The 26,841-nt window shown below is 41.0% G+C and overlaps 2 protein-coding genes across 3 annotated transcripts in view; one reads left to right on the top strand and one right to left on the bottom strand.

Moving 5' to 3' along the window:
- Arfip (ADP ribosylation factor interacting protein arfaptin) overlaps positions 1-26,841 on the bottom strand; it is a 122,163-nt gene that overhangs the window by 58,591 nt on the left and 36,731 nt on the right. The window lies entirely within an intron of this gene.
- Positions 16,290-25,581, top strand: Gasp (Chitin binding Peritrophin-A domain-containing protein Gasp). 2 transcript variants are annotated; one of them, XM_076899495.1, is made up of 4 exons: positions 16,290-16,507; positions 19,383-19,784; positions 20,389-20,602; positions 25,251-25,581. In XM_076899495.1, exons 1-4 carry the CDS (start codon positions 16,468-16,470, stop codon positions 25,312-25,314), a joined length of 720 nt encoding a protein of 239 aa, XP_076755610.1. In that variant the 5' UTR covers positions 16,290-16,467; the 3' UTR covers positions 25,315-25,581. The 2 variants fall into 2 exon arrangements, with proteins under 2 accessions (XP_076755610.1, XP_076755609.1); XM_076899494.1 differs by lacking the exon at positions 25,251-25,581 and adding an exon at positions 22,460-22,693.

Raw genomic sequence — 26,841 nt, 5'->3', positions numbered from 1 at the left:
CAGCTGAATAATACACACGATCGCTGACGAAAGTCGAGGAACAAAGTAGCTTTAAATGTTTCCTCGCTTCGTAAGTATTTCACCGCCTCCTCGTGTACACGGGGTGTCCAGTTGCGGACTAATTTCCAGTCGGAAGTCGGGTAATTGATCTGGGCTAAATAGAATGCCACATTCGAATCTTGGAATCACGAACAATCCAATTCCATTCTACACTTTCGACGCGTCTGTTTCGTGTTGCAACAGTTCCTGTTTCCCTCTATACTGTTACGAGACACTCTTATATCTGTTACAATATAACTGAAATAATTCTGATCGCTTCTCGATGCGTCAAACCATGTATTTTAATTTTACAAAAAGTATCGCGATAGATTCTTGTATTTTTGCGAAAATCGCGGTAAAATGTGAAAGATCTGACAAAAACAGTGCACCAATGTGGGTTTAACTTCTTTGCGCCATTTCGTGGTAAGCATTTACTAAATTATGCGAAATCGTTTTACTTTGTTACACTCGTTGACTTTCGACGGAGAACGGACGTTACACCACGAAACAATGCCGTGCAAAAATGTCTTGAAACGTTGCACGCGGAAGCGTATGACTCGTTGGTTACCACCTAAACGTCTCCAACAGGTTTAAGACCGTTCGAAAAATATTTACATACGTTCGTTTCTCTCTTTCTCTCCCTCTCTCGATGTAATTTCGCGCGCTTTACTTTCCACTGGAGGACCTTTCGACGTTTATGTAACTAATAATTCCCCGTTGTAAACGCGCGTGTTAATCAGTCGTTAATGAAATGGGCCACAGAAGCAGTCGAAGAAATGTCACAGACTCGCACGCCTAATCTACGCGGGAAAATTCTTTCCTCGGAGAATTCCACCGTGTATGATAACAAACAGGATGTGTCTGCTTACTTAATAGCGAGGTATTAGTAAGAGTTTCAGCGAGACAACTTCTAAACTTTACGTCACGTTCTACTACATTCTTTGCGTACATTAGGAAGGAGCGGTAGAAAATTAATGTCGGGTTATTTAACATCTTGATTGCACGTACGCGGAGAAATTGTGTTATTGTCGATTGCGCGTTGAATTCATACTTGGCTACCATTCGCCGATTACAAAAATATATTAAATAAATATCGACCAAACCCTAATTAAAACTACATTTCCCGTATACCTGCACTTTTATGCTTCCTTACGTAACTGCTTTCAAGTTGACATTTAGAATTTACTCGAATCCTTCGAGGACGATCTCCCATAGAATCTGTCCGTAACAACTCGAATATTAAAAAAAAAAAAACACGAGCGCCTTGGGTTCCAACAGTTTTAAGTTTCAAAGGCATATTAAAATAAGGTCCCAACCTGTCGATCCAATCCTCGAAATGCCACTTGACCGCGCGTGGCTTTACAGAAATTGATCATTCTGGTGGATCCATGCGCGTGACACGCGCGCAGGACCCAGCCGTGAGTGGTCCAAATGCGGGTCCATTTCGTAACAGGATCGAAATTTCTACGCACATGACCTTAGTAGAGTGAAACCACGTACATTTCTGCCGCTTCATCCCGATGTGTTCGTGATAGCAGAAGGTGAATTACGCAACGCGCCATATTATACGTACCTCTCGCCTCGACAGGCGGCGAACGTCTCAGCTGTGCGTATGGCACACGTATTCGCGGTAAGGTTAAACTCCGATGACATTTTGGACGACTTTCACCGATCGAACCGACGAGGAGCGCTGCTTTCTTCGTCTTTCCCTCTCGACGAGAGCGCCGGCCACGATCGACGCCTGCCCTCCAAATAAGTTAAACGAACACCCTGGACGATCGTATTTCCACGATTCGCGATTTAATTGGGTTTTCGCCGACAATGGCGCACGCTGCATAGCCGTGACCCTAATTTCCTCGAGTTAAGTTCGTGGACAAGGACTTCGTTTGGATTTTGTTCGAGTTTCGAAAGAAGTTGTAACGTTACACGTATCAATTAGGTGGGCAAGTATTAATGGTGACCTTTCGCGGTCGAAACGAGGCTCGAACTTTCAATCTCCACGCTTTCGTTGCAATTTTAAGTAATTGCTTTTTTTCTCTTATTTCTTTTGTAAAGAAGTAGATAATATGGGGAATGGATATTTCAGCTGACTGTTACGGAACTAATAACCGAGGAAGTGCGAATGTCTGTTGCACGAACGTCTGATGAAGCAACGAAGGGTAGCGCAGACTTCCTGTTGTTGAACGATTCTTTGCAGTACAATCGTAATCCCTCGATACGAGGAAAGCTGGCTATATTAAGTGATAATCCTATGTAACGCGGCAACTGCATGCTTGATTAATCGCGGGCGGATTCGACAGGATAATCCCACAGTCTACCATTAGAAATAACCATTATGTGAAATCGTTTCTCAGAATGCAACAGGCGTTGATGCAAAACAGTTTCCTTTCAATCGCCTTTTTCCATTGCGTCTTCCTTCTCCTCTTTCAAACACAATTATAAAATACTTTAGTAAAGACGGTCTTCGTATGAAACAACGCGATTGAAACAATATTACGAAGCAACAAATTGGGCCTCAGAAGTATTATTTTCAAGTTCTGCGAACTGTTGTAAAATTATTCTCAGAAGAACTCTCTGTACTTGAAACGTTTTATTAAACAAAAAGAAAATATCATCATGTAGACAGGATGAAAATTGAAAAAAAAAACTTATTGAAATTGGATTGGATTAATGAAAATTAATCGAGATAGTAATCTACTGGTCCTGCGAGAAGTGGGTTAGATGTCCTATTCAGGAAACTAACAATGATTAATGCACCTCATCATGGTGCAATGTTCGAGTAAAAAGAGAAGAATTTCATTCGAATTCTTCACGGGTAAACATCTAGAAGTGTTCTTGCGCGTATATTGTGCATACACTATTTTCTTGTGCACCAATAGTCTTGAATGATGCATACCATGCACTATACATTACATTGGTTGCAACTGTTTAACTACTTAAATAAATGAATAATTGATGCCTTGATAAAAAATGTAAAATAGTGATCATCCATTAACAATTTCTACTCTATCTTAAAATTCAATCAAGCAAACCACAATATGTGGTACACAGTAACACGAATCATAATTCGAATAATAAGAGACTAGTTCACACAGAACAATTAATATTAATATTATACAACTCGCATAGAGCAACAAGCGTTACATAACCGAACAAACGCTAAACAGTAAACAATCAGCAAGAGATCGGATGATAAGACAAGATTTAAAATGGCTAAAATGCAAGGCCTAATTAAAAAAATTACTCCTTCACGTGGAACTTCGTGCACTCGTCGAAACATCTAGACTTCATCTTAAAAGCAATAATTTCATCATTCGAACTAGGCTCAAGAATTACACTGCACGGTGGATGAAACATACGTCCAATTATATACAGAGAAGCCAGTAGTTCGCGTGCATGGAACCGTAGCAGAAAAACGGCGGCGAACCTCCCCGTGGCGTTCGAGCCACAATAATCGCGCGCGATCATCATCATCGTTAACTCGTTAGACACACCATCCGCTACGAATTCCCGATACCCTCGAGAATCGCGTCCAGGAGAAAGCGAGAATACGCGTTCGTGCACGCACGTGCCAGAACGAGAGCAAACGAGCGCGCTTCCAGCATATGCAAAAGAAACGGGCCCGTTTCACTCGGTTCTTACCCGAGTTCGCGCGCACAAAATTGCCGCGACTTCAATGAAAAAACGCTATCGCTTCTAAACATTCTATTAACACGCTCAACCCATATGACCACATCGTTATTAATGGCCAGAATAAAATTCTAGTAAAAACAGACACCGACAAACGCTGCAATGCACCTAACAACCACTGATCCACTGCAGCTAAACGGTAACTAGATCCAGACAGACGCGCACGGACGTCACCGCTTGCCCTCTGTTGCGCATACTCGAAGCCACTATTCAGCATCGTTCTTTAAAAGTCATTGATTAATCGGTTGCATTAAATAATGGCCTATTCAGAAAATTTATGTCGATTCCTCGTACACGCACGCGTATGTGAATAGCCTTTGAATAAGTCGGGAAAAGAATTAAGCGATCGAATACCACGCGAGGAGGAAGGGTTTGTGAAAATGTGAACATAGTTGTCGATACGCGCGGACGTGATAAGATCGTTGTACGACTCGAGCTAAGCGTGTGTTCGATAATTGTTCGCTGAAATAATCGTATGCATGCAAGAGTCGATGCCACAGCACACGTAAAGTCGTCGTAGACCGACGGATATCTGTGGAATATCTAGGGCGCAGCGTGAAGTAGTTCTCCTTGGACAGCCGATGCCGCATTCCGATCCATGCATCTGCTGCCAGTTCCTTTTTCCCCTGCGTTTCTCTGTCTTTTCCTTGCTTTTGCTCTTTTCCCGCTTTTCTTCGCACGCTTCCGTTAATTGAAGTTTAACTACTGATTATTTGCAGGCAACCCAAGACCAACTATCTAACTCTCTTTCTCTGTCTCTCTTTCTCTCTTGTTATGGCATCGACTTCTACTTTTACATCTAATAATTTGAAAAACTGTGACGAACTATTTTATGACGTAGTTAAGGCTCTGATAAGTGGTTTTAAATTGGTTCAGATTTTTTAAAAACGGTAAATGACAGTTGTTTTAATAACAGTAAATGATTGGAAAATTATTACTTTGAAAAGAGATATCGAATTTAAAATTCATTCGATGACGCGAGAAAGCAATCGAACCAAATCGAGGCGACAAATTTGCGGTGATAACTAAATATAATATATCCGAAAGTTATGTACTCGTTACGCCCTCGCTTACCATAAATTTCGTAACATTTACACCAACAAATCGGACGGATTTCTTTATTAATAAATATCCTCGTATTGAATGTTTATTCCACTTCGAATCGATAGCCTTATTTAAGGCAGAACCGATGAAAATTGAAGTGTTAAATGTGTAAATAGTAAGGATTGCAGTTCGAGCTGTGGGAACTGTTACCGATTGCCTCATACCTCTCATTCAGCACTGCGTTATTTTTTGCCGTTAATTACTTTCACCAAGCACAATGAGCAAAAGAAATTTATTCGGAATTTTATTCAGTCCACTTTCCAATGAACAATACGTTATGTTACATACAACAATGTTTTAAAACGAAAAATTTCAACCAAGCATTGCACGCGTTTCTTGTTAATTTCGAGTATGGAATCTCAAAATGGAAGCTCGTGAAAACTGAGTGAAACTCTTTAAAGGATCGCCAAATTTTGTAGCATAATTAACGTAAAAATAACGTCTATTCTTGTGTAACACACGTACGCACGGAAAAAACAATTTGCTCCACTTGTATATTATCGTATAGTAACATGATTTCTAAATTCCGTTAAAACTACGTTTTTCTGGTGCCAAGAATTCATCGATAACGCTTGAATAAGGATATAAAGTTAATTGAATTATTAGGCATTACGCTTGCTACTCTTTCACCATGCTATGGTTAAAGTATTACGTTCACGTATGCAGTGTATTACATTGAACGTGGCATAACGATCACACCTCTAGCACGCCAAAATATGTTACGTTATGTTTTATGATCACCGATTAACACATTTCATGCCACCATGTCACATATGTTAACGTACGTATGTACAAATAGTAACACAACGATTTTCTGTTCATCAAAATCATAATTTAAAAACTACTTCACTGAAGAAACTCGTTATATTCCATAAAAAATTGCGTATCAATTAAATTTCAAATAAGAACAAAAATTACTATTTCCAAACACTGAATCTCTCGATTACTATAAACGCGATGCGATTCAACGATTCAAGAGTGACGTTGAGACGTTTCCAAGTAAAGAAATGTCACATATGTTAACATACGTACATACAAATAGTAGCACAACGATTTTGTGTTCATCAAAATCATAATTTAGAAACTACTTTACTGAAGTATTATATTCCATAAAAAATTGCGTATCAATTAAATTTCAAATAAGAACGAAAATTACTATTTCCAAACACTGAATCTCTCGATTACTATAAACGCGATGCGATTCAACGATTCAAGAGTGACGAGGAGCAGACGTTTCCAAGAGGAGAAATAAAAAGTGTGGTGGTATAGGCTCTCGTTATTCCTTCTCGAGATGCAATCGTAAAACAGGGACGAAGAGTCGTACAAAGGATAGAGATACGAAGCTGCGTTCAGCCGTGGCACACAATGAAAAATCTCGAACGATCTCTGTTCCGTTCTAGATGCGTCTACCGCCGACTTCGCGGTGAGATAGCTCGCCGTTGCAACGGAGTGCATCCACTGGTTGCATCGTCTTCGCTCGCGAGGATTCCCTCTTTCCATTCGACTGATCCGCGAGATCTGACGGTTTCCCATTAGAATACACTGGAGCACGTGTTCGTACGTTCGTTCGTCGTTGAAAAATCGCGCGAGAACCATCAACCGTCAAGTACGAATTTGGAAGTTCGTTAACCCCTTCGGTGCGTTCGCGTAAATCATTTTCTCCGGGATAATAACTCGTTTCCTCTCTTTGCCTCGGAAGAAAGTTAAAATGCATAATAAACACCTATAACGTAGAAAGTTCTCCTTTGTCCGAGAGCTTTCTGGCTGTTAAATTACGATTCCGTATCTCGAGGTAGAATTTTATGCACAGATCATTAAGTATCTGTTAAAAGATAATGATGCGTCCGACTGGTCTTCGGTTATTGGCGAATCTCGTGCAAGATTTCGCGCCTATTTAGGTAAGCAAATGGGTGATTAACGCTTTATTAAGGGAAATTGCTACTGATGCATCCTGTGAGATAGGATACGGCTACAGTGAAGCTAGCATGCGCCAACGTGGATCGATAAAGTGAAAATGAGTTTCTAAAATTGAGGAAGAAATGAAAATTTGTATAACAAAACCATTTTTGTATGTATCGTATCCTTTTGCGCGGAATTGCTCGATCATGTGTGAATAGAAATAAATGAAACGACTCTAGAAGACGAAATATTGTACCACGATAATCAAGGGTAGCAGAAAGTTCAGTCTGAAGCGTAATTACCGAGAAGAACGACTTTGAGAATCCAGTACGACGCGTGACGAAATTCTTTGATTGCATGCGAGCACCCACTTGTGCATTAACGCTTCGCGTAAGATTTCGAATATCGTTTCTCTGAAAAAATAAAGCCGCCAAGTACGTTCATTCTACTTTCGTTTCGTTCGCTATTAATCTCCTCCGCACTACTTTCCTCAACCATTATCTCAGATTATTCTATATAATAAAAATGAAATATCGCATCAGAGACAAGCGTTTACCTCCGAGTTATTTAAAAATTGCAGCAAATCAATAATAATCTATATCTATTAAATATTTTGCAATTAATTATTATATTCTATCAGACAGACGTAGCAAACGAAACAGATCAACGTGGTTCTATCGATAATACATCAAAAGGTTATCGAGCGCGAGAAAACAGTGAGTCCATTAAATCGATTATCGCTTCTTCTCGAGCGAAGCATCACTTCGCCAGGACCTGTATAATTAGCGATCGTGTCTTGCTTTCACCATCGATTAAGCGTATTAAGCAGCCCGCACACAGCCACTGATAGAGATCAAATTGATATCAACGCTTTTAATCTCCTTCAAAATTAATCCTTGATTCCTTAAAAAGTTAACACGTCAGAATGATGTATTTATTTCTTTTTCTTTACTATTAACGATAGATAAATCGTGTAGAACTTCTGTTGTTAGTTTTCAAACTTCGTTTATCAGTGAAAAAGTGAAATTTCAAGCTAGAAATAAAAATTATCGTACAAATATCCTACTACAACTCCATCCTACATCAAGCCAATTATTTTTCTACACATTTTAATAAAATCATCAATCACCAATATCAAGTGGCAATATTACAGATCGCGGCGACAGGTCCTTCGAGCAACAGAATAATTCACGAGGAAGATCTGGCGACAATTTCTTTTCCCACAATTTTCACGGTTTATCGATTCCGTTGTAAGCGAGCGAGGTGGTCGCAAAGAAAAAAGACGATGCGGTGTTCAGATTTGCCAATCGTTCTCGCAGAACGGAGAAAAGCCGACGACGGTGACGGCGGCGATCGAAAACTGGGAGCCACTTAAAAGTCGCGGCGCGCAAAGGTGAGTAGGAGAAAACCGTTTGAATGCCTCGCGGAATAAAATAGCCGGATTCTCGCGAAAGGGAAAAGACGTGCCAGGCAGACGGGCTGACAGACGAACCGGCCGACGGAATATCTGGGCTGATTTCGAAATCGTTACGAGAACTTTCTTCCCCGACAAATCGGCTCGCGATGAGCCAGCTCGAACGTGGGAGTATAATATAACTCTCGTGGACGAGGCTGCGACCATTGGCACGACCAGACACATCTTCCAGAAGAAATAATTGCAGTTCGTTTACGTATCGATCCATTTTTAACTGCACTGAGTAATTTAATTGCTTTTTCAATTTTAATTTTATTTGGTGAAAGAACGAACTAGTATTAGTATTTGCGAAGTTATGATCGAGAGGTCTCAAATCTATGACGGCATGTTGAGTAATGATAACATGGGTTATGTGCAAAAAGTAAAAGTTTTCTAACAATCGTATGAAAATTCGGTAGAAAAAGAAAACTGATCTTTTTGTATAATTATGATACCTTGTAGCTAATGTTTAATAGAAGAATCGAGGACAAACTATTGAATAGTCCTCTTGTATTCATTGTCAGAGGATCTTGAAATTTATACCCGCTATTTGTTACTACCAGACATATCCACTGTTTTGAAACCGTGGTTAGACGTATTGAATAATTGAAATTTTATCGTGCTAAGATATTTCCTTAGTTAAGATAGTAATACCTCCCGTGAAGCATCTGGTTACATAAATTATGACTACATCTATTAAAAAATGAACTAAACATTGCGAGTTTCATATTTTATACCTCTACAATAACACACTGTTTTCCTCAAACTTACTACAGTGGTAATCGTTATCAAACGAGTATCAAATTTACAGGATTTTTATCGTTTGTTAGATGGTGCAGTATATGTCGATCTCCAAAACGAGCACTCGCAACGACAAATTAAAAAACATCACAGCTCGCCGTGTCTCTAAATTGCGCGAGAGGCCCCAGGTAGCCTCTCTCTAACGCAATAGCCCGATCTTCGCGTGCCAGCGCCTCATATCGGGCTATATCATCGCTGAGGAAACGCGAAATAAGAATGCAAGCCGCGTTCAGGGAGGAGCTTCCTCGATCGGCATTCTCGTAGCGGCACCGACTTACACGGCTGCGACGTCGTCGACGGAGACGTCGAAACGCGGCGCGAGGAACCTCCGGGTGTCAACAACCTCGTCATCCTCTTTCACCAGCGCCAAACGTAGCCGTGACGCCCCCGTCGGCGCGTCTGCCGCTTTTCGCCGGCAATGGCGGCCGATCGCGACATCCTAATCACTTCTTGGCTACCTGCTAAGAACCGTTCCACTGTTCTGCACGGAAAAAGTCTGACGTAAATGCGTTGCGCAACCGTTTCGCGATTAATGATATTCCCGCGGGTATTTACATTGGCGTCTGCCTTATTACAAACGCTGAACTCACGTTTGCTCGAGACTTAATTGTTAATGAGCTTTCCGGGAACGTTCCGTTGGTTTCTCTAACGACCAGGAGTGACGATACGGTTAATATGCGCGACGTGCTAGGTGTTAATGTGTGTCTGCCAAACGGGGCGAAATTGTATCGGTCTTTTGCGAGGGACGTGAAACTTGCGTTCTTCGTGGAAAGTTTTTCGATACCAATTTGCACATATCTAGGTATTTTTACAGTTAGTAATTCAGCATCAGAGGAAGCAACTGTTCGATCATTATGTTTTTTAAAACATAAAAATAGCTATTTTTAGAAGGCCTTTTTAGAGCCCCCCTTTTTAATTCAGTTATGACCAAACAACGTTCTACCTAGTCATTCTGCATCTTAAATTTCCCAAAATCTCTAATCACCATATATAAACACGAATAGAATTTTTAAATATTATATCCGCATACATTAAATAAGAAATTAATGTATTTGGGTATAATCTTTTAAAATTCTATTTATTGTACTATATGGTAATTAGAGATATTGGGATATATAGAGTGCAGAATGATTAGGTAAAACGTTGTTTGGTCATAACTGAATATTCGCAATTTTGAAAACATCTAAATTAGGCGACATTAGTTTCATATTTAAAGTTCCTTCTAATTACTCTCGACCCTCGATCCCAAAATCCCTGACCGTGGTAGCAACAGTGAACCCTCTACAGAGTCACGCTGCTCGATAATCGATGACACCATAAATCAGTCTAAATGAGATCAAAACAAGAGTAAACGGGGCATTTTTCGGATGTTGAACCGTTGGTCTTAGCCAGCAGCCGCGACTTTCACTGTTGCAGCCTAGGACGAATGATGCGCCGAGCCGGATAAAAGCATGCTCGGTCGGCTGCGAAGCCCGAGATTCCCTCGACCGACCCGTTCCATCCTCTCCGCGTTAGCGCGTTCAACGACGCTTCCCTCGCAATTATGCAATTCGACAGACATTGCACAGCTCGACTAACCGCGCTCGCGAGAGGAGCCACCGAACCGCAACGTCGCGTGCCAATCGCAGACGAACATGTGCTCCTGCACGTGTTACGTGCGTCTCTGCGTACGATTCACCGTGTCATTGAGCTCAAAAATTGAAAGCAACGATGAAGACGCAAATATGCCACGCGCGAATCCTTGGATAAATTAAATCATCGTGTTACGAAAAAAAACGAACGACACAGGTAATTGAGCAAAGTCCACGACGCGAGAATGAAATTCAACTGAAGATCAAATTTATGAACGATACGAGTAATAATTTTATATGATTCGAATGGGCGTTCTCATGATCGATTCGTGAATGTGAATGGCAAAATTGTACGAGTGGAAGGTTAAATTAGAAGCTACTAGGATAACGGTTCGCGTGCATCGAGCCAGCTAAACCCACGTCTGCTCGTAACGAGATCTATCCACGAGTATAAAGGACAAGATAAAGGCTTCGCGTTGCACGTAATCTTTGGTTGGTTTCTAAGGCCTTTGGGAGGATGATTTATCGGGACTGAACTAACCGCGCCGATGACTATAAATTAAACACTGCAACGAGCGGTGCGGTTACGTCGATTACGAATATAATTATGCTGCACAGGGCGCATAATTCTTCGAATTCAGTCTGATATATCGTTCGGTTCCGGTGGCGCGAACTGATACCACTGGCATATAAAATACCCGAGGGTAACGGTAACTCGAAAAAAAACATGGTGCGTCGATGTCCTTTGTTCGTGAAAAATATCGCAAATCACTTGAAACGATAATTCTATCGATAAAGTGCGGCTATTTATGGATTTGTGGGGAAATGAAACGTTTCAAAGAATACAGAATGTATAAAATACACGAAAATATAGAAAACAACAGAAATAAAATATATATTGCGATCTTATTATTATAATTATGCTGTGACTGCTGTGTGAATATCGAAAAACAAATACATACACGCTAAAAAAATCATTTACTTAATTCAAGTAATATGCTTCCTTAAACTCGCGACTCTTAATATTCTGTTTGCTATCATTTCTACTATTGATCTCGCAGCGAATTAATTACACGCCACAGTACGTTACGGAACTGCTCGTTCAACGTTCGCATTGAAAAATCGCTAAGGAAATCACTGAGAAGTCTTCAGCGGCTGCATTTCTCATTAGAAACCATGAGAAACTCGCCGCGAATGCAAATGGCGATTAATCATACGAACTGTAACGCAGTAACGTCCACCCCGTTCATCGCCTGATCTGGCATTCATATCTCCAGCTCTCCTTGGCTGGAGACTCGCATACCTCGCGCGACGTGTTTCCAAGTATACTACACATCGATAACGAGCCTTCGACGTCCGACTTTTTTCATCGAGAAAAACCACGATCGAATTAACGTTAACAAACAAAGGAAAATCACGTGAATACAAAAAAAAAGAGGGTGAAGAGAAGGGGGTACAAAGGAAAAAATAAAATGAAAAACGTCGTCTGAAAATACGTTTGGCCTATATGCATATGCATGCACGCGTTGCCATCGACGAGGGAGAGATTCAGGGCAAGGTAACCGGAGAACTTCCAGGGGGAGGACGACCAGTTGTCCTGTTCGAATCGGTTGACTTAAGGAGACCAACAAGCCGAATATTAATCACCAAGAGGCGCGGCACCTGCATCCTTGGCGCGTTGCGGCACGTAACACTGACTGCTACCGCAACGAACCATCGCACGCGACGCAGCCTTACCGTTATCCGGAAGGCGTTTGTGCATTAGCCATCCGGTGCGATACGTCGCCCCGCAGCGCCGCCGTGGGTCGTATTCGGGTGTCCTCGCGCGCGTTTTAGTCTCGTCACGTTAAAACCAGCGGTTCACCAGAGTTCATAAAACTCTGCCTTTATAAAGGTGAAGCGTTTATGTAATGAATCGTTTTAAATGCTACCATTTACGGTAAGAGTCGATGCTGCTGCCGTTCGTAAACTAGTCATATACGTATACGTATCGAGGGAACGATAGCGCCAAGGATTGGACGTTCGCATTGTAATATTTCGAGCTTCGTTTCGGTCGTACTAATATTGCTGGTCACCGAAACGACTTTTACTGGAAGCATAACCGATAAGAAAGGCGCAAGAGACAAGCCGGAACTTGAGATACACGTTCACCTGAAATAACGAGTTTCTGATATTTGGCGTAGGAGCCACAAAAATGCTATTTCGTCTCGTAATCGTTACACATGCAGTGAAACTCCGTTCACCAACGTGAATTAATTGGCACGATTGTTCGTGTGCTATCTAAAAATTTTATATTTTTATCCACTTCCATGGCCGTAACTGATTCGTACAGCCACGGCCTTGGTTATGACCTTTCACAGTAAACGCATTGATTGCTCTCTACAAGTTCTACCAATTTCGTTAAAACATACTCGTAATTATTGAATTCATTTTTCTTCACATTTATTTCTATCTAACTCTTCGAACTCCAAGTATGCCTCTCAAATACTCCACTATCGTCTGACGGTATTATTTATTAATTTTTGTAAATCACAAAAGGAATGAAATATTTCTTAAACTGTTTAAAGCATAAATAATCCATCTAGATAAAATTTTCTTCTAATAAGATTCACGAAGAGTACGGAACTTTAGTCAGATAAAAGTTTCTGTCATACGCGTTCCTCACTGCATAAGTAAGTAATCATTTACTTATTATCACTGGAGTTTCACATTATCATTCGAATATTAACCGTAGTATGTATCATATGATACACCTTGTATAATGTAAATGGTGTACAAAAAATTGCAATTTAATTTGGTAACAAGTATCACGGCTATGGTATTTTCATTTTCATTTACCTAGTTCGAATTGCAGCGCCAAGGTCGATCAAGCTATGATACCTCGACGTGGATTTTTTTGCACTTCTTCAAACCGTTCGATCGCGGGCATGCGCGAACGGCGAACCGGCGAACGCGATTTATTCGAGAAACTGGATTAAGCCGAGCGAGAAAGTTCCGTTGTCGTCGAAAGCGTCCGGCATTAACATGCGCCTGTCCGCCCTGATTGAAATCGTATCCAGGAGGATACGTTGAATTAGAATACCCCCGTGTATCTGTCTGTCCGCCAGAGTTTTTTAGAGCGTTGTGAAATTTCGAAAATTCCTTTCGACGAGAACGCTTTCGTCGTCGCGGTTAATCCATGCGCGGTGTGTGTGTGCTGTTGTGACACATTGGAAAAATTCACACTTTTACTTGTTCCTTGGAAACTTTTTCAAATCGAAATGGCCCCATAGGTGTACCAATATTCGTGCTCATCCACGTTTCCGTAAACGCAATGAAATTCAAATGGAATTTTGTAAAATGTAGAGAGGATCCTCTAAATATCATGAAAAGTTTATTTAAAAAAAAAGGTTGATATTAGAAAATAATAATATTGAAATAATTACTCTCTTTTCCATCCTAAAATGAAATATTCAATTTACTTAAAATATAACTTTACTGAAACGCTCGGTGGAGAACGTTTCAAACTCGGTGTACTTTCGATCTGGACGTATCTTTCTGAGAAAAATTTGGTCGACCAGCGATCGGCATCTTTCAAAATAAGCCGGACAGAACCAGGCCTCACCGCAAGTTGTAAGAGGAATGTGACGAAATAATTGCAAAATCCTTAGGACTTTCTTATGAAAGAAGCATAACAAGTGCCAGAAATGCGAATGGATGATGTAAGGAAATAAATGTCAACGATTGCTCGGATCAGCTGCGCATAAAATCTACGTACCAACCAAAGTCGGAGAAACGTGGATCCGTGAACGAACCACGAGAGGAACGGTACAAAGCTATCTCTAATTATCACTCGACAACATCCTGTTGGTAGGTGTTACACGGAACTCATCGGTCCAGGCCTGGTGTAATCAGACTTTCTATCGCGATAGCCCAAAAACGGCCATCGTAGATGGTAATTGACGAACTTCAGCTAGCGTGGTCATGCATCGAGTCACGATGAAACTCGTTTCAATTTTTATCCACAACGGTATAATGTGATCAAATCGTATTACCGAACAAGAACGTTTGCCTGCGAAGAAGTAGGCAGTACCAGTTTTTAAATTACGAAATCATCCTTCGAACCATTAAGTAATTGGATATTTCACATATTTCCCCGAGAGAACACGTTCTTTAATAAAGGAGGAAATATTTTAAGACACCGTGTGTAACACTTTCTATAAAGTACCAGCCAACTCAATTAAATATTTAAAAGAAGAGTTTAACATTTTCGCCTGAGGGAAGCTGATACTGAAATAACGATACTTAAGTAACGAAATCTCTTTTCAATTTCATTAACACCATCCTTCGTTGAAAATAAGATATCCAACACGAGCAAGGGAACCGATAGAATTATTCTTAAATTACGATATTTCTTTCTCGAAGTAGTATAGTTGCGATTAAGATTGTACTTTTTATTCGACAAATAAAAGAGCGAGGGAAAAAAGGTATTTTAAAGACCAGTTCGAGGCTCGTTAGCGAATCTGACTCAGGAAACTATTTTCGATCGACTGCGAGCAAAGCTCTAAAGTAATAGCCATTAAGACAAGCCGCTGCTGGATAACCTCTATCGGAATGTCGACCAGGGTGGCGTGTCGGAGGCTGGGTGTCACGGTGAGTCACGTTGCTCGTGCTCGACCTTCGCCCCTTTTCAGCCTTCCCCGTTATTTTATAATACGCGTACCCGCCGCCTCGTCCTTACGATTATTGTTATTATAATCACGTTACGAGCGGTCAGTATTCTGCAAATCGTACGACCATATCAGTACGCAGTCTGTATACGAAACCAGTCGCACCTGCACGAGTTCGACGAATTTCGATGCCTAGATGGGCCACGTACGCGCGAACAAATGGCTATAACAACAGTATGCGATCGACAGAACAGTGCGTTGACTTTTTTAGGACTTCTCACAGTGGTTACTAAAGATCTAACTTTATGAGGAGTTAATATCTCAGAAAAAAGTTATCCTGTCTAGCTTATGGTACGAAAAGAAGACGTTTCTCAAAGTCGAAAAGAAGTTTCAACGTTTAGACCCTTTTAAGCGGCGCGGTCAGCGATTCCTTTCGATCGGTGTCATCTAATCGAAATACCTATGATAATTTCTCGACTCACCGTGCACCGTCGACTGAAACGAACAAAGTGAGTCCTCCGCGATTTTTATCGCGAAATGAATTTTGAGGCGGATCCTGTGGAAGCCAGCCCGTCTTGGAACTGGTCCCGCGAGTATTCGAGCGAACAATCGGGAATAAACTCCAAAAATAGGAACGGAGACGAAAAGAAAATGGAGATAGGATCCTGGAGCAGAAGATACGGGGGATAAGAAAAAAAAAAAAAAAAAAGAAAAAATGATTTTAGCATTTAAGGCAGTGCAACGGGGCGAGACAATCGTTTGGCGCTCGGTGGAGGGGCCGGGGGATGTCGAATGGAGGAGAAAGAGGGGTGGCGAAGAAGAAGGAACGCGGCGGAACGTTATTACCGGGGCCTCTGTTAGGTCTTCGGATGGCATTTTCAGCGGAGAAGAACAAAAGGAAAAGGAAGGGAGATAGGCAACGCTCGAAAGGGAAAGAGAGGCCTAGAGAGGGAGAGAAGAAACGTGGCGAGGTATATGGCACCTCTTCTTGAAGTTGACGAGGAGAAGAGAAGGAGGTTCTGCGAGGAGGTGGAAGAGGAACAACACGTGACCAATGACTTATATAAAGGTGGAGAACGACAGGGCGCAAATACAGAGTTCTCTCTGCGCGGTGAAGCCTGTGCTCGCAAAAGTGACCGTAGTTTTTTTTTTCCCTCCACTCGAGCAACCGACTCGATTTCTCGTTACTGCCGCTGCACCTCGAGGAAAGGAGTAACCCGATCGCTAGTACCACGCGGGAGAGACACGCACATTAGTAACCATGAGGACGTACTACGTGATAGCCGCCATTCTGATCGCCGGTACGTACTCGAAATAAACGCGAAAATACGATCACGAGGACGGGATAATGGGCGGAGAATGGGGTGGAAATGGGGATGACGCGTAGAACGGGATCAGATATTGTCGAGAAGAACGGAATTGGGGGATGAAAAGTGTTCGTCACGAGCGTTTTGTCGGAAGTGGAGGACATAAGTGTGTGACATATGCGTGTGGATCGCAAAGAGAGTGCAAGCCTTCCGTTGTCGCGATTCCCGCGGTAGACCATAATGGAGAACACACGAAACGGTTCAATGGGCCCGTGTATGGAATTGTTCATTTAACCGTAATTGGTATCCCGTTTAACGTAAACGTTCCTGTTTACGCACAGCTGTTTCATTCATTTCCGTTAATCCGTTTTCGATCAACTGAGCTCGCACGGGGCGCCAGTTAATTTGCCACGAATACGAATTCTTCGATTAAACACGAACTGCAACTTATCGAGACTCGGGAAGTGCTTTATAAAGTGGACTGCTGTAATTGCATTGCAGTATCCTACAACGGAATACTTGACTGTAACGATCGGAGGAAAACAGATTAATTCGCGCATAATTTCGCTTAATAGCTATGGGAAAAACTATTTATACATCGTTTAAATACGTCCGCTAAATGCAACTCACGCATCCTACCAGCGCAAAGTATCGTACATTAAAATATCTCTGCTAGTACCAAGGATTAATGAAATATCTAGAAACTTCTCGGCACTTCTCTGCTCTCTATCGATCTTTACATAAAGATGCAAATTGGAGAACTTCTCTTGCCCAATCGATCTGTCGGCCGGTTAGAAAATATCGATCGAGAAGCCACGATCGGCTTTCTCGTTGTTCCGAACGAAATCCATCGATAAAACGAGATCGAAAGGCGTGTTCAGTTTCCGTGCGAAGAGAAACCTTCTCGACACGCGTTTCCATTCTTTTTCCTCCCCTACCACGGGCTTCCCTAGCCGCAAACAGGATAACCTTGGCCCAGATCTTGACCCTTCTTTTTATCATCGACCACCATCACTCGATCGGTCGTAAAAAAAAATCCACCCCCTCTCCCCACTCTTCCCCTTAAAAAGCAAACGAAAAACTCGTACAACTCCAATTAAGATGCCCGCCGTTTGCAGCTAATAAATCGCGGGGCTCTTTAAATCGCCAGAGGCGACCATTCAACGGAGTCGTGATGCGACTTTCGGCAACCAGATTCGGCAGCCGGTTTTCAGAGAAACGAAAGTGAATATATGCCCAACGCACACGAGCTTGAGAGGGTCGTGCGGTTGCAAATGCGAAATCGCGGAGGACGAATGGATGTCTGCGTGTATGAACGAAAGAAAGAGAGAGAGAGAGAGAGAGAGAGAGAGAGATAGTAAGAATGTGTGTATGCGTGTGTATGAGAACGAAAGAGAGACAGAGAGAGAGAGAGAAAGAGCATACACGCCGTGCAAACGTGTAGAGGAGAGTCGAGTGAACGGGATGCTGGGAGGGCCCAGTCACGAGCCGTGTTGGTGTTGCGGCTACTGCTGCTAGCCTGGGCCTGGCTCTAGGCCCAAAGTGAAAGCGCCTGGCGAAAGTCACTTTGTGTCCTTACATAAGACGTTTAGGTTATTCAGACATCATACGCCGCGAGAAAAGAATAACAGATTATTAGACGTAATTGCTGGCCACGGGACGAACAACGGCAGGAATAGCTGCATTAGCATCGGCAATAAAAGGCTCGAACGATATCTCGACGCTTCGTGCGATTGCTCGTCTTTCTCTCTCTCTCTCTCTCTCTCTCTCTCTCTCTCTCTCTCTCTCTCTCTCTCTCTCTGGCGTCTCTCCCGTTTTGCGCGAACGCGCATCGTGAAAGGGTTATCCGACGGGGGAAAGTAGGAGGTGGGGGAGGAAGATGCGCTCGCAGCGATCAGGATAACATTTTGCGGTCGACGATCAATTTTGTTGGTTAATTCTCCAGCGAACGCAATATCCGCCGAGCGAGGTAAAATTGGACGCGATTAGTTGGCACGATTAGGTGTTGTTGTATCGGGTGTAACCGCAGGACGATTTTTTTTCGACGGTTCGTTCCCATCTGGAAATCTCCAGCCACGATTATTAGACGAGTTCGATGCTGAGACGCGTAATTTAGAATTATTTACAGTGTAATTATTTTCAAATAGCCTGAGATACTGAAATCCACGATGACAATGAAACTCAAAGGGGCAATACTTGAACAGAGACAATTATTTTAAAACCTTGCAACTCAAACATACGTTAATGATATTATTGATAATTCTATTATCAGATAATAGAATTATTTTTATTCTCGTTTTGTTTCAATAGTTAAATTTTTTTTTGTTATACGTGGTAACAAGCATTGTTACATAAGTAAGCTCTGCTTGCAGTAGCATGGTTATTTCTCTGTGTAATTGTTCATTTAGTTCAACATAAAAGTCAAACACTTCTTGCTACTCAAATATACCTCTATTTAGAATTAGTTTGAATAGGAACAAACGTGAGCAATGACTTTAACCTTACTCTCCACGCTACCACATGGCGCGGTTGTCTGATTAGTACCGTCTGCATTTACTTAAACATGGGGACCAACTTCTTATATGATGCGCAATGCCACGCGTTCATCCCCTAATCGTTTAGAGCGAAAATACACGATTCATTATTCGAACAACGTGGTTGATTCGATAATTGAAAGCAAAGTGAACAATCAGTGACTAATAATTTGATTAAACACTCTTCGATCAAGAGTATATGTATCGTAATCTACACTGTTCACTGAAATGGCTACTTTATTCGATTAAAAATAGTTTTACTCGAGTTTAAAGAATAATTATGCAGTCGATGCGATGGCTGTCACATTGTTAACGATACAATCTTACGATTACAGGCGTAGCTGGCCAAGAATCGTTCAAATGCCCAGACGACTTCGGTTTCTACCCTCATCACATTTCCTGCGACAAATATTGGAAATGCGACAACAACGCAGCTGAACTGAAAACCTGTGGAAACGGGCTCGCGTTCGACGCAAGCGACAGCAAGTTCCTCACCGAGAACTGCGACTACCTTCACAACGTAGACTGCGGCGACAGGACGCAGCTCGAGCCAGCGATTAGCACACCGCATTGTCCTCGGCTTTACGGTATATTCGCCGACGAGAAGAAATGCGACGTGTTCTGGAACTGTTGGAACGGGGAGGCCTCGAGGTACCAGTGCAGCCCTGGACTCGCTTACGACCGTGAAGCCAGAGTCTGTATGTGGGCCGACCAAGTACCTGAATGCAAGAACGAAGGTACGTTCTGAACGTTCCTGTCACTTCGACAGGATTTATCAAAATCGATTTGTTTTATCTTCTCGTTGTCAATTTTTCTTACTAATTTCCTCGAGCAACTAAATTAGCTGATAGAAACGTGACCAAATTGTAGAGAAATTTTATTGTCGCATTTACTTTTCTGGTTATCATATGTTTTCAGTATTATTGCATCCATCTATCCTTTGTAAATTCTACTTTGCTTCGTGTTGGCTTATTGAATTGCCTTTTAAACACGCCAATTTCCAAGCTCTTTCTCCAGCAAAGCCTCTTAATTTCTCCAAGGACCCGTTAATTCATTAAAAATTGCTAACCCGACGACGGCGTTCGGTCTCTCCTTGAGCATTATTCATTCGACGCGTCGCCCGTCGTTCGACGAACGATACGTGACAGCTTGTTCCCACGCGCATCCTGCGTGCTCCATCGCGCGGAATCGTGTCGGTCCGCTTGTTAGTACCATTCGAACCCCGTAGCCTTATTTTACCATTCACCGGGTTCCATCGTGGCGAACGATCGCGAACGCCGTCACGGTGCGCCTCTCTCTTCCATCTCATCACGTTCTCTGTGGTTTATTCGCATCGCGCAGAGGTCGCAGGAGGTTTCGCGTGTCCAGCCGCGGGCGAAGTGAGCGGAGCATCCGGCAGCTTCAGCAGACACGCCCATCCCGACGACTGCAGAAAGTATTACATATGCCTCGAAGGTATCGCCAGGGAGTACGGCTGTCCAATTGGTACCGTCTTCAAGATCGGCGACGCTGACGGCAGTGGCGCCTGCGAGGACCCTGAGGACGTTCCCGGATGGTGAGTCCAGTTTACGATTCCATTATATACAATTGATACTTCGACTCGTCGAGTACCGAATGCTCTCAGTTTAAATGGTTTCCGTGATTGCCATTAACGCGACCGCGATTTTATCCATATTTTTTTTAAATTGGATGCAATACATGCATATATGGTAGTTTATATTGATGTATACGTGGTTGTAGCATAAGCTTCATTTAAGAAGTAATTAAGAAGCTTTATTTAAAAGTAATTTTGATTTCTTTCGTCTGTTACATCTTTATAGTTGTTTTTTTTATGGAGGCTTGGAACTGTTATATATTACGAGTTCAGTTATAGACCTGGCTTCCTGATACATTATTTATCAATTTGATTTTGGTAGATAGTTGATTTTACTGAACAATTGCATGTCTATAGATGAGAGTTAATTCTAATTTTCAGTGGTCTTGATGTAATACTGAATAAGAAGGAATTCTGAGGTTTCAGTTTCGTGTCTTCCCAATTTAGTTTGGTACTTAATGAGGAATTATATTAATACTAATATATATATTATGTATATAACAATACGTGAAGATTAATCTCTTATCTCTTCCTGAAACTGCTGCAACTACTTTTGTTTCTCACTTATTTTTCGTATGCATAACATCCCCCTGCTCAACGTGATCCCTGTAATACAGTTTCAGGAAGAAATCTATGCAACTATGAAACACGTTGCTGCATTCCCGACTGATTATCGAAATGCAAACCCGTTTCATTGACGAAGTTTACAGGAAATTTTCCACTCGCAACCAAAAGGAAAGTTCTAATTTTTACGACTCAAATCTCGCACTTCCTCCTATGATTTTTCCCCCTCTCGATGTTTAATTAACGCGAGCGTTGAAACGAAAGCAATAAGAAGAGGCTGCCGCGTAAATTTAAGCAGATCAGGAAGCTCTGCGACCAGCTCAGTTACGTAAAGGCGAATTCTGGACAAACCAGAATATATCCCAAGTTTGATTACAGTATTTGAAATTCAGCTGCACGTCGAAGCACAGTCTGAGAGTTCTTTAGATATTTCACCTTTTCCAAGTGACGTAATTAAATGGATATTCACGGTACACATTGCTCTCATAACAGGTACATAGGTGTTGCGTAACAACCACCCAAATGTTAGTAACATAATATTTATATAATCTTCCTTGAGGACGGGAATAACGTGTGTGAAAGCCGAACGATCAAAATATACTGTCGATGAAGCACAATCAGATGTTAATTTATACATTTAAAATTCATCACACGTTTTCGATCAATGTTTCCAATTATTTTCAATACCACTATAAAACGCAAGTCTATTTTGATTGAAGCTAGCGATACACGTGATTCTTTTCGTTATTAGGAAATGTTGATTAACAACAAAACCGTCTAACATATCATCATGTCATGGATTAATATAATATTCACGGTTCAAAGCTGTTTCTTTTATTAAAATTATAGAAGAAATGAAATGGTTCGCCACGGAACGTTTTGTCATGAATACTTGAGTACTTCTGTGCATAGTACGTTTAATAAAAGAAAGCCACTCGTGCGAAAAACGCACTAAAAACTTCAAAAAATCAATTATTGCCGATACAACAAGTACGAAGCTTGGTTCGCACTTGGATATCGTATTCATAAGACAAAGTTTCGAGGCGAACTATACAACGTGTCTTGAAAGCACGCACGCACCTCGCGTACTAAACAAGTCCGGCCGCGTAATCACCCCCTCTCTTTGTAACACGTGATTAACAGTTAGGAAAATAGAGAAGGAAAAACGAAAACGAAAAGAGGGCAGCACGCGAGACAGGTGGCACGTCACGCATGTCCTAAATCCCGGATTTTTCCCGGTGTTCTGCTTCACAGTGAGGATTACTACGGTGACCTGGACCTAAAGAGCATCAGGAAGAGCGAGCTGCTTGCTGGCATTCAGAATTCAGGCGAGACCAGGAAGCCTCCTCAAGGCAAACCGAGGCCCCCATCGGCACCTGCGAGGCCCAACGCACCCCTTCAAGAATAATTTCTAATCTATCTTCCCCCTCTTCTTCTCTACACCCCTTTCTTTCTTCTCTCTCTCTCTCTCTCTCTCTCTCTCTCTCTCTTTCTTCCTTACACACGTACAGAGACACACGAACAGATACAAACATTGTTTCTTAAACACCTTCACGTTTCTCTTCTCCTTTCACATCTTCTCGTTTCTCTCTCCCTGCCTCTCTCTACTCCCACCCTGTACTGAAACTCCTTTTCTTACGTGCACACGTACACGCACAAACAGAGACACGAACACACCTACTCATAAAATCTCGAGCGAACGATCCTGATGTTCGATACCTCGGAATATGTAGCACCGAGAGGCCAAGAGTGGTGCTCGTGTTGGTTGCGTTCGTTCTTTGCGTTCTCATTCGTGCCAAATGTTCTTAGATTTGTGGACTGAGAAGGAAATTCACTCAGTTCGAGGGAATGCGTCTGTTTTTCGAATCGATTTACTTGAATCGAGTAAAATTGCCTCGATGCTGGACAATTTTCTTTTCAGTGTATAAATCTGTATAATCGATGATTGTTCAACGGTATGGTGCACGAATTTGTGTCGTTCGAAGTCGAAAGTGTCCTTGACCGGCCTGAACTCGTGCTCCGTGCTATAGTTTTGGTTTTGGCACGGATCTGGGATGAAGAGATCGCGAATAGAAATCCGCGAGCAGTTCCCTTGAATTGATTCGCGAGTGTCTCGTGACTGAATGTAGTAAATGTCAAATTCCTCTATCCGCGTTAACGTGTTCGTCTGCGTGCACCGACGCGGACGATGATGGCCGCGGATAGTAACACCAACGGGAGTCCTTCTCGCGCGATTTTAATTCTCCACGCATTCTTCTTTTACGGTTCTTCTTTCCCCGATCGTGTGACTATTTAAACGAGAAACTCGCGTCGACTAACACGAACAATTTTATTAAGAGACTGATCGCACCTTATCAGCGCGTGGAAGAGTGATTAAAGTCGGCGACTGTCGACCCGAGAGGTATCTCCTTTTTTGTTAATCGATCTGTACTCAACGTTTGCTCGTCTTCGTAGCTTCATCGGATATGTCGAAGATTGAAATTGAGACGCGAAATCAAAATATTGAAAGTCGAATTGATAATGATTCGAATTCTAATCGTATCGCCTTATCGATAATGATCGAATACTCTTTCATTCTTTCTTGCCTGTGTCATCGTTTAGTCCCTTTATTCTCTCTTCGTACTTGCTACTCATCCCACTCCCTCTCGAACCCCCCTCCCCCTTCTTATCGTGAGACGCATACGATTTGAAACGGAAAAAATGGGAAGCTCGATGTGCGTTCGCTAAATCCGATTCTCCCCTCCATCGAGAAATTAAAGAAAAGAATTTAGCGAACCGTAAGTTTCTTCAAATTTCCTCGATTCGAGCTGTGCCCCCCTCCACACTCTTGGCCTCGGTCAAACATGCTTGCGTAAGCTAGACTCGTCCGTATATTTTTAAGTAATGTGAAAGATTCGTACAATAAAAGGAACAAAAATTCGTGAAAAAAAAAGGAAGATTTGTGTGCTTTTCAAACTCTAATCCCCCCCACAATCACCCACTTTGTCGTCTAAGCGTTCGTGTATGTTCGCTTGTTTTATTGGAAATTTATTGTCGTGGATATCTAACTCTTGCATGCTCGTTGTAAGTAACTATAACAAATCTCGTATGGCGATTTTCGTGAATGTTTTCCAACACGATGGACACTGTGATGCACGTACTGCACCAGGTATTTATGGTAAACTTATCAAGGATTAAATGTTACCCAAATTTTATTGTACAATTCCAAAATAACCTATGTGCATTTTTAGAGAAATTTTCTGAATAGATAAATAGTGTGAGAAATATTATATCCTATTTTACTTTTATTTAGAGTAACTTAAAGAGAGACACAAGTTGGGAACATAGATATCAGAGTGGATTTAAACTGAAATATCATATTAATTTGAGACTTGTCCTAACAATTTTAAAAGAACTTTTGGCTTTACAAAACTACATTAATGAAAAATGGAAATTAAAATATTCTTAGTGTAACGCCCTTTTAGAACAAAAACTATAGTCTATATAAAAATTATAAGTATAAAAATAAACTGTACAAGTATATCAAGATAACGAATCACCCAGTACATGTTAGATACATGAAGATGATCATATGAAAATCGAATTGAAATTTATTGAAAATAGAATTTTATTTTGAAAGAAGTTTCTGACTCAACAAAACAATTAAAGCTACAAATATTGAGATGGCAAGAAAATATTTTCAGTTTTGTAGCATGAAATAAAACTCATTTTTTATATATAAAAAATAAACTAACAGCTGCAAACAAAATTACATACAATTTGCTTATAACCAAACTAAAATGTGATTAATATTAAACCTCAAAAGAAAAGAATAAGACTGACAGAAGTCTTTCAGAGCAATCACAACGCTATCTATGTGTGACCACCGAAAATACTTTCTTACCAGCCCAATATGTTTTACCATCTGCCATGAATGAATTAATATGTTAATTCCCTTCTTTTTTATCACTAAATTTTCTCTCCCTCTTTAGAAATAATTATAAATAATCTCGAAACTATTTATGAAGGCAATAAATCTCAACATTGTAAATAATAAATTCTATAGCGAAGACTACTATGGCGACGTGGATCTGAAGGCGCTGCGTAAATTGGGGTACAAGAAAAAGTGACGACACGACGAGGATGCATAGTTGACTAATTATAATCAACGCTGCGAAATAATCTGAAGATTTTGGGATTCGTCGAAACCGATCGACTTCCTACATCTTCCATCCAATCAAAATAACAAAGGACCACGTGATAATTAAGCTGTTGCAATTTTTGTCGCGTGCCCTTCTCATTTAAAGCCACCCATCGTTATCATTCACATTTCCTCATATTACGATAGATGACTGTAATATATAGGTTTCTATGTAAATAAATTACTATTACAAAACGATAATTCACGTTTGCTTATTACTATCATCAAAATTTTCGTCTTATCTTAACTAATTTACAGTTTTAATGAAGGACGTATTAACCCTTCTCTTTTCATAACGCTCAAAGGGTTATTTTCATTTTTAACCCTAAAGGCGTCTAAATATTAATACGAATATATTCAATTTATTGAACATGCTATGTTTACGTTATCCAAATTTATAAATGCGAAGGATGGATGGCATACCTTAAAGGAAATCATCAGAGATGCTGTTCAAATTCAGGAAAAGTTATCAGGCTGACTCCAGAGAACCCCCACTGAAAGTAAGACAGATATTATGGTATTATTTCTCGTAAAACATATTATCATTATTTAATAATTGTGACAAATTTTAATAAAACTGAAACTTTCTGAAAATTATTTAAAATATCATAATATAATATTTACGTTAATTGTCTCTTGAAATGCAAGCACATCCTTTTTGAACAGGCACTGACACTAACACCGTGAATGAATATTCAAAATTTACTTAATAAAACTTTCAGGAAGCAAACACTGACTCTTCTCTCGCGTATAATTACCACAATTAAATCTACTTAGTTGAAACTACTATACTATATAAAATATTAGCCATTTTTCGTAACCAACACTAAGCACTGACTATATATGAGAGAACGCTTTAAAACAAATACAGTACAAGTACATTATCGCGTATCATAACTTCTTGACGTATGTTTAAGGGATGATTTTACTCTAAATATCTGACTGGCAACGTTTAAAGAATAATTTTAAGCAAATCTTTTGTTTAGTACAAATGTTCAATTCAAGTTTGTTGAAGAGTTATTACTGACAAACATTAATCAATCGAAGAGGGCACAGAATGGTCGAGTTTCGACAATTTAGTAACGATAGCGTCGAATACACGTGTCAATTTACTCGAACGTATTCTATGTGGTAGAAACTTTCAATATGTAACGTTTAAAGCACAGATGCAAAATGTGGAGCCGCAAAAACAAAATTTGTCGAAGATAATATCAAATGTCGCACACATAACGGTCACAATCACGGAATATACTACCGCGCTTCGTTCCGCGCATCTCCTCCTCCCCCCCTTCCTGCGCGACAAATGTTGCGCACCCGCGAAATCAAATTAAAAACATTCGTTTCAACGATGCGATTATTAATAAAGATCAAATATTTTGATTACAATTTAATGATTATTCTATCTTCACGAAATTCTAATCTTAAAGGAGTGCGTTGAAGTTCTTCCAATACTGAA

The sequence above is a fragment of the Xylocopa sonorina genome, chromosome 8 (genome assembly GCF_050948175.1).
Source record: "Xylocopa sonorina isolate GNS202 chromosome 8, iyXylSono1_principal, whole genome shotgun sequence".
NCBI classification, from domain to species: Eukaryota; Metazoa; Arthropoda; class Insecta; order Hymenoptera; family Apidae; genus Xylocopa; species Xylocopa sonorina.
Note: the sequence above shows the minus strand (reverse complement) of the source record. Positions and strands in the feature narration are given on the sequence as shown.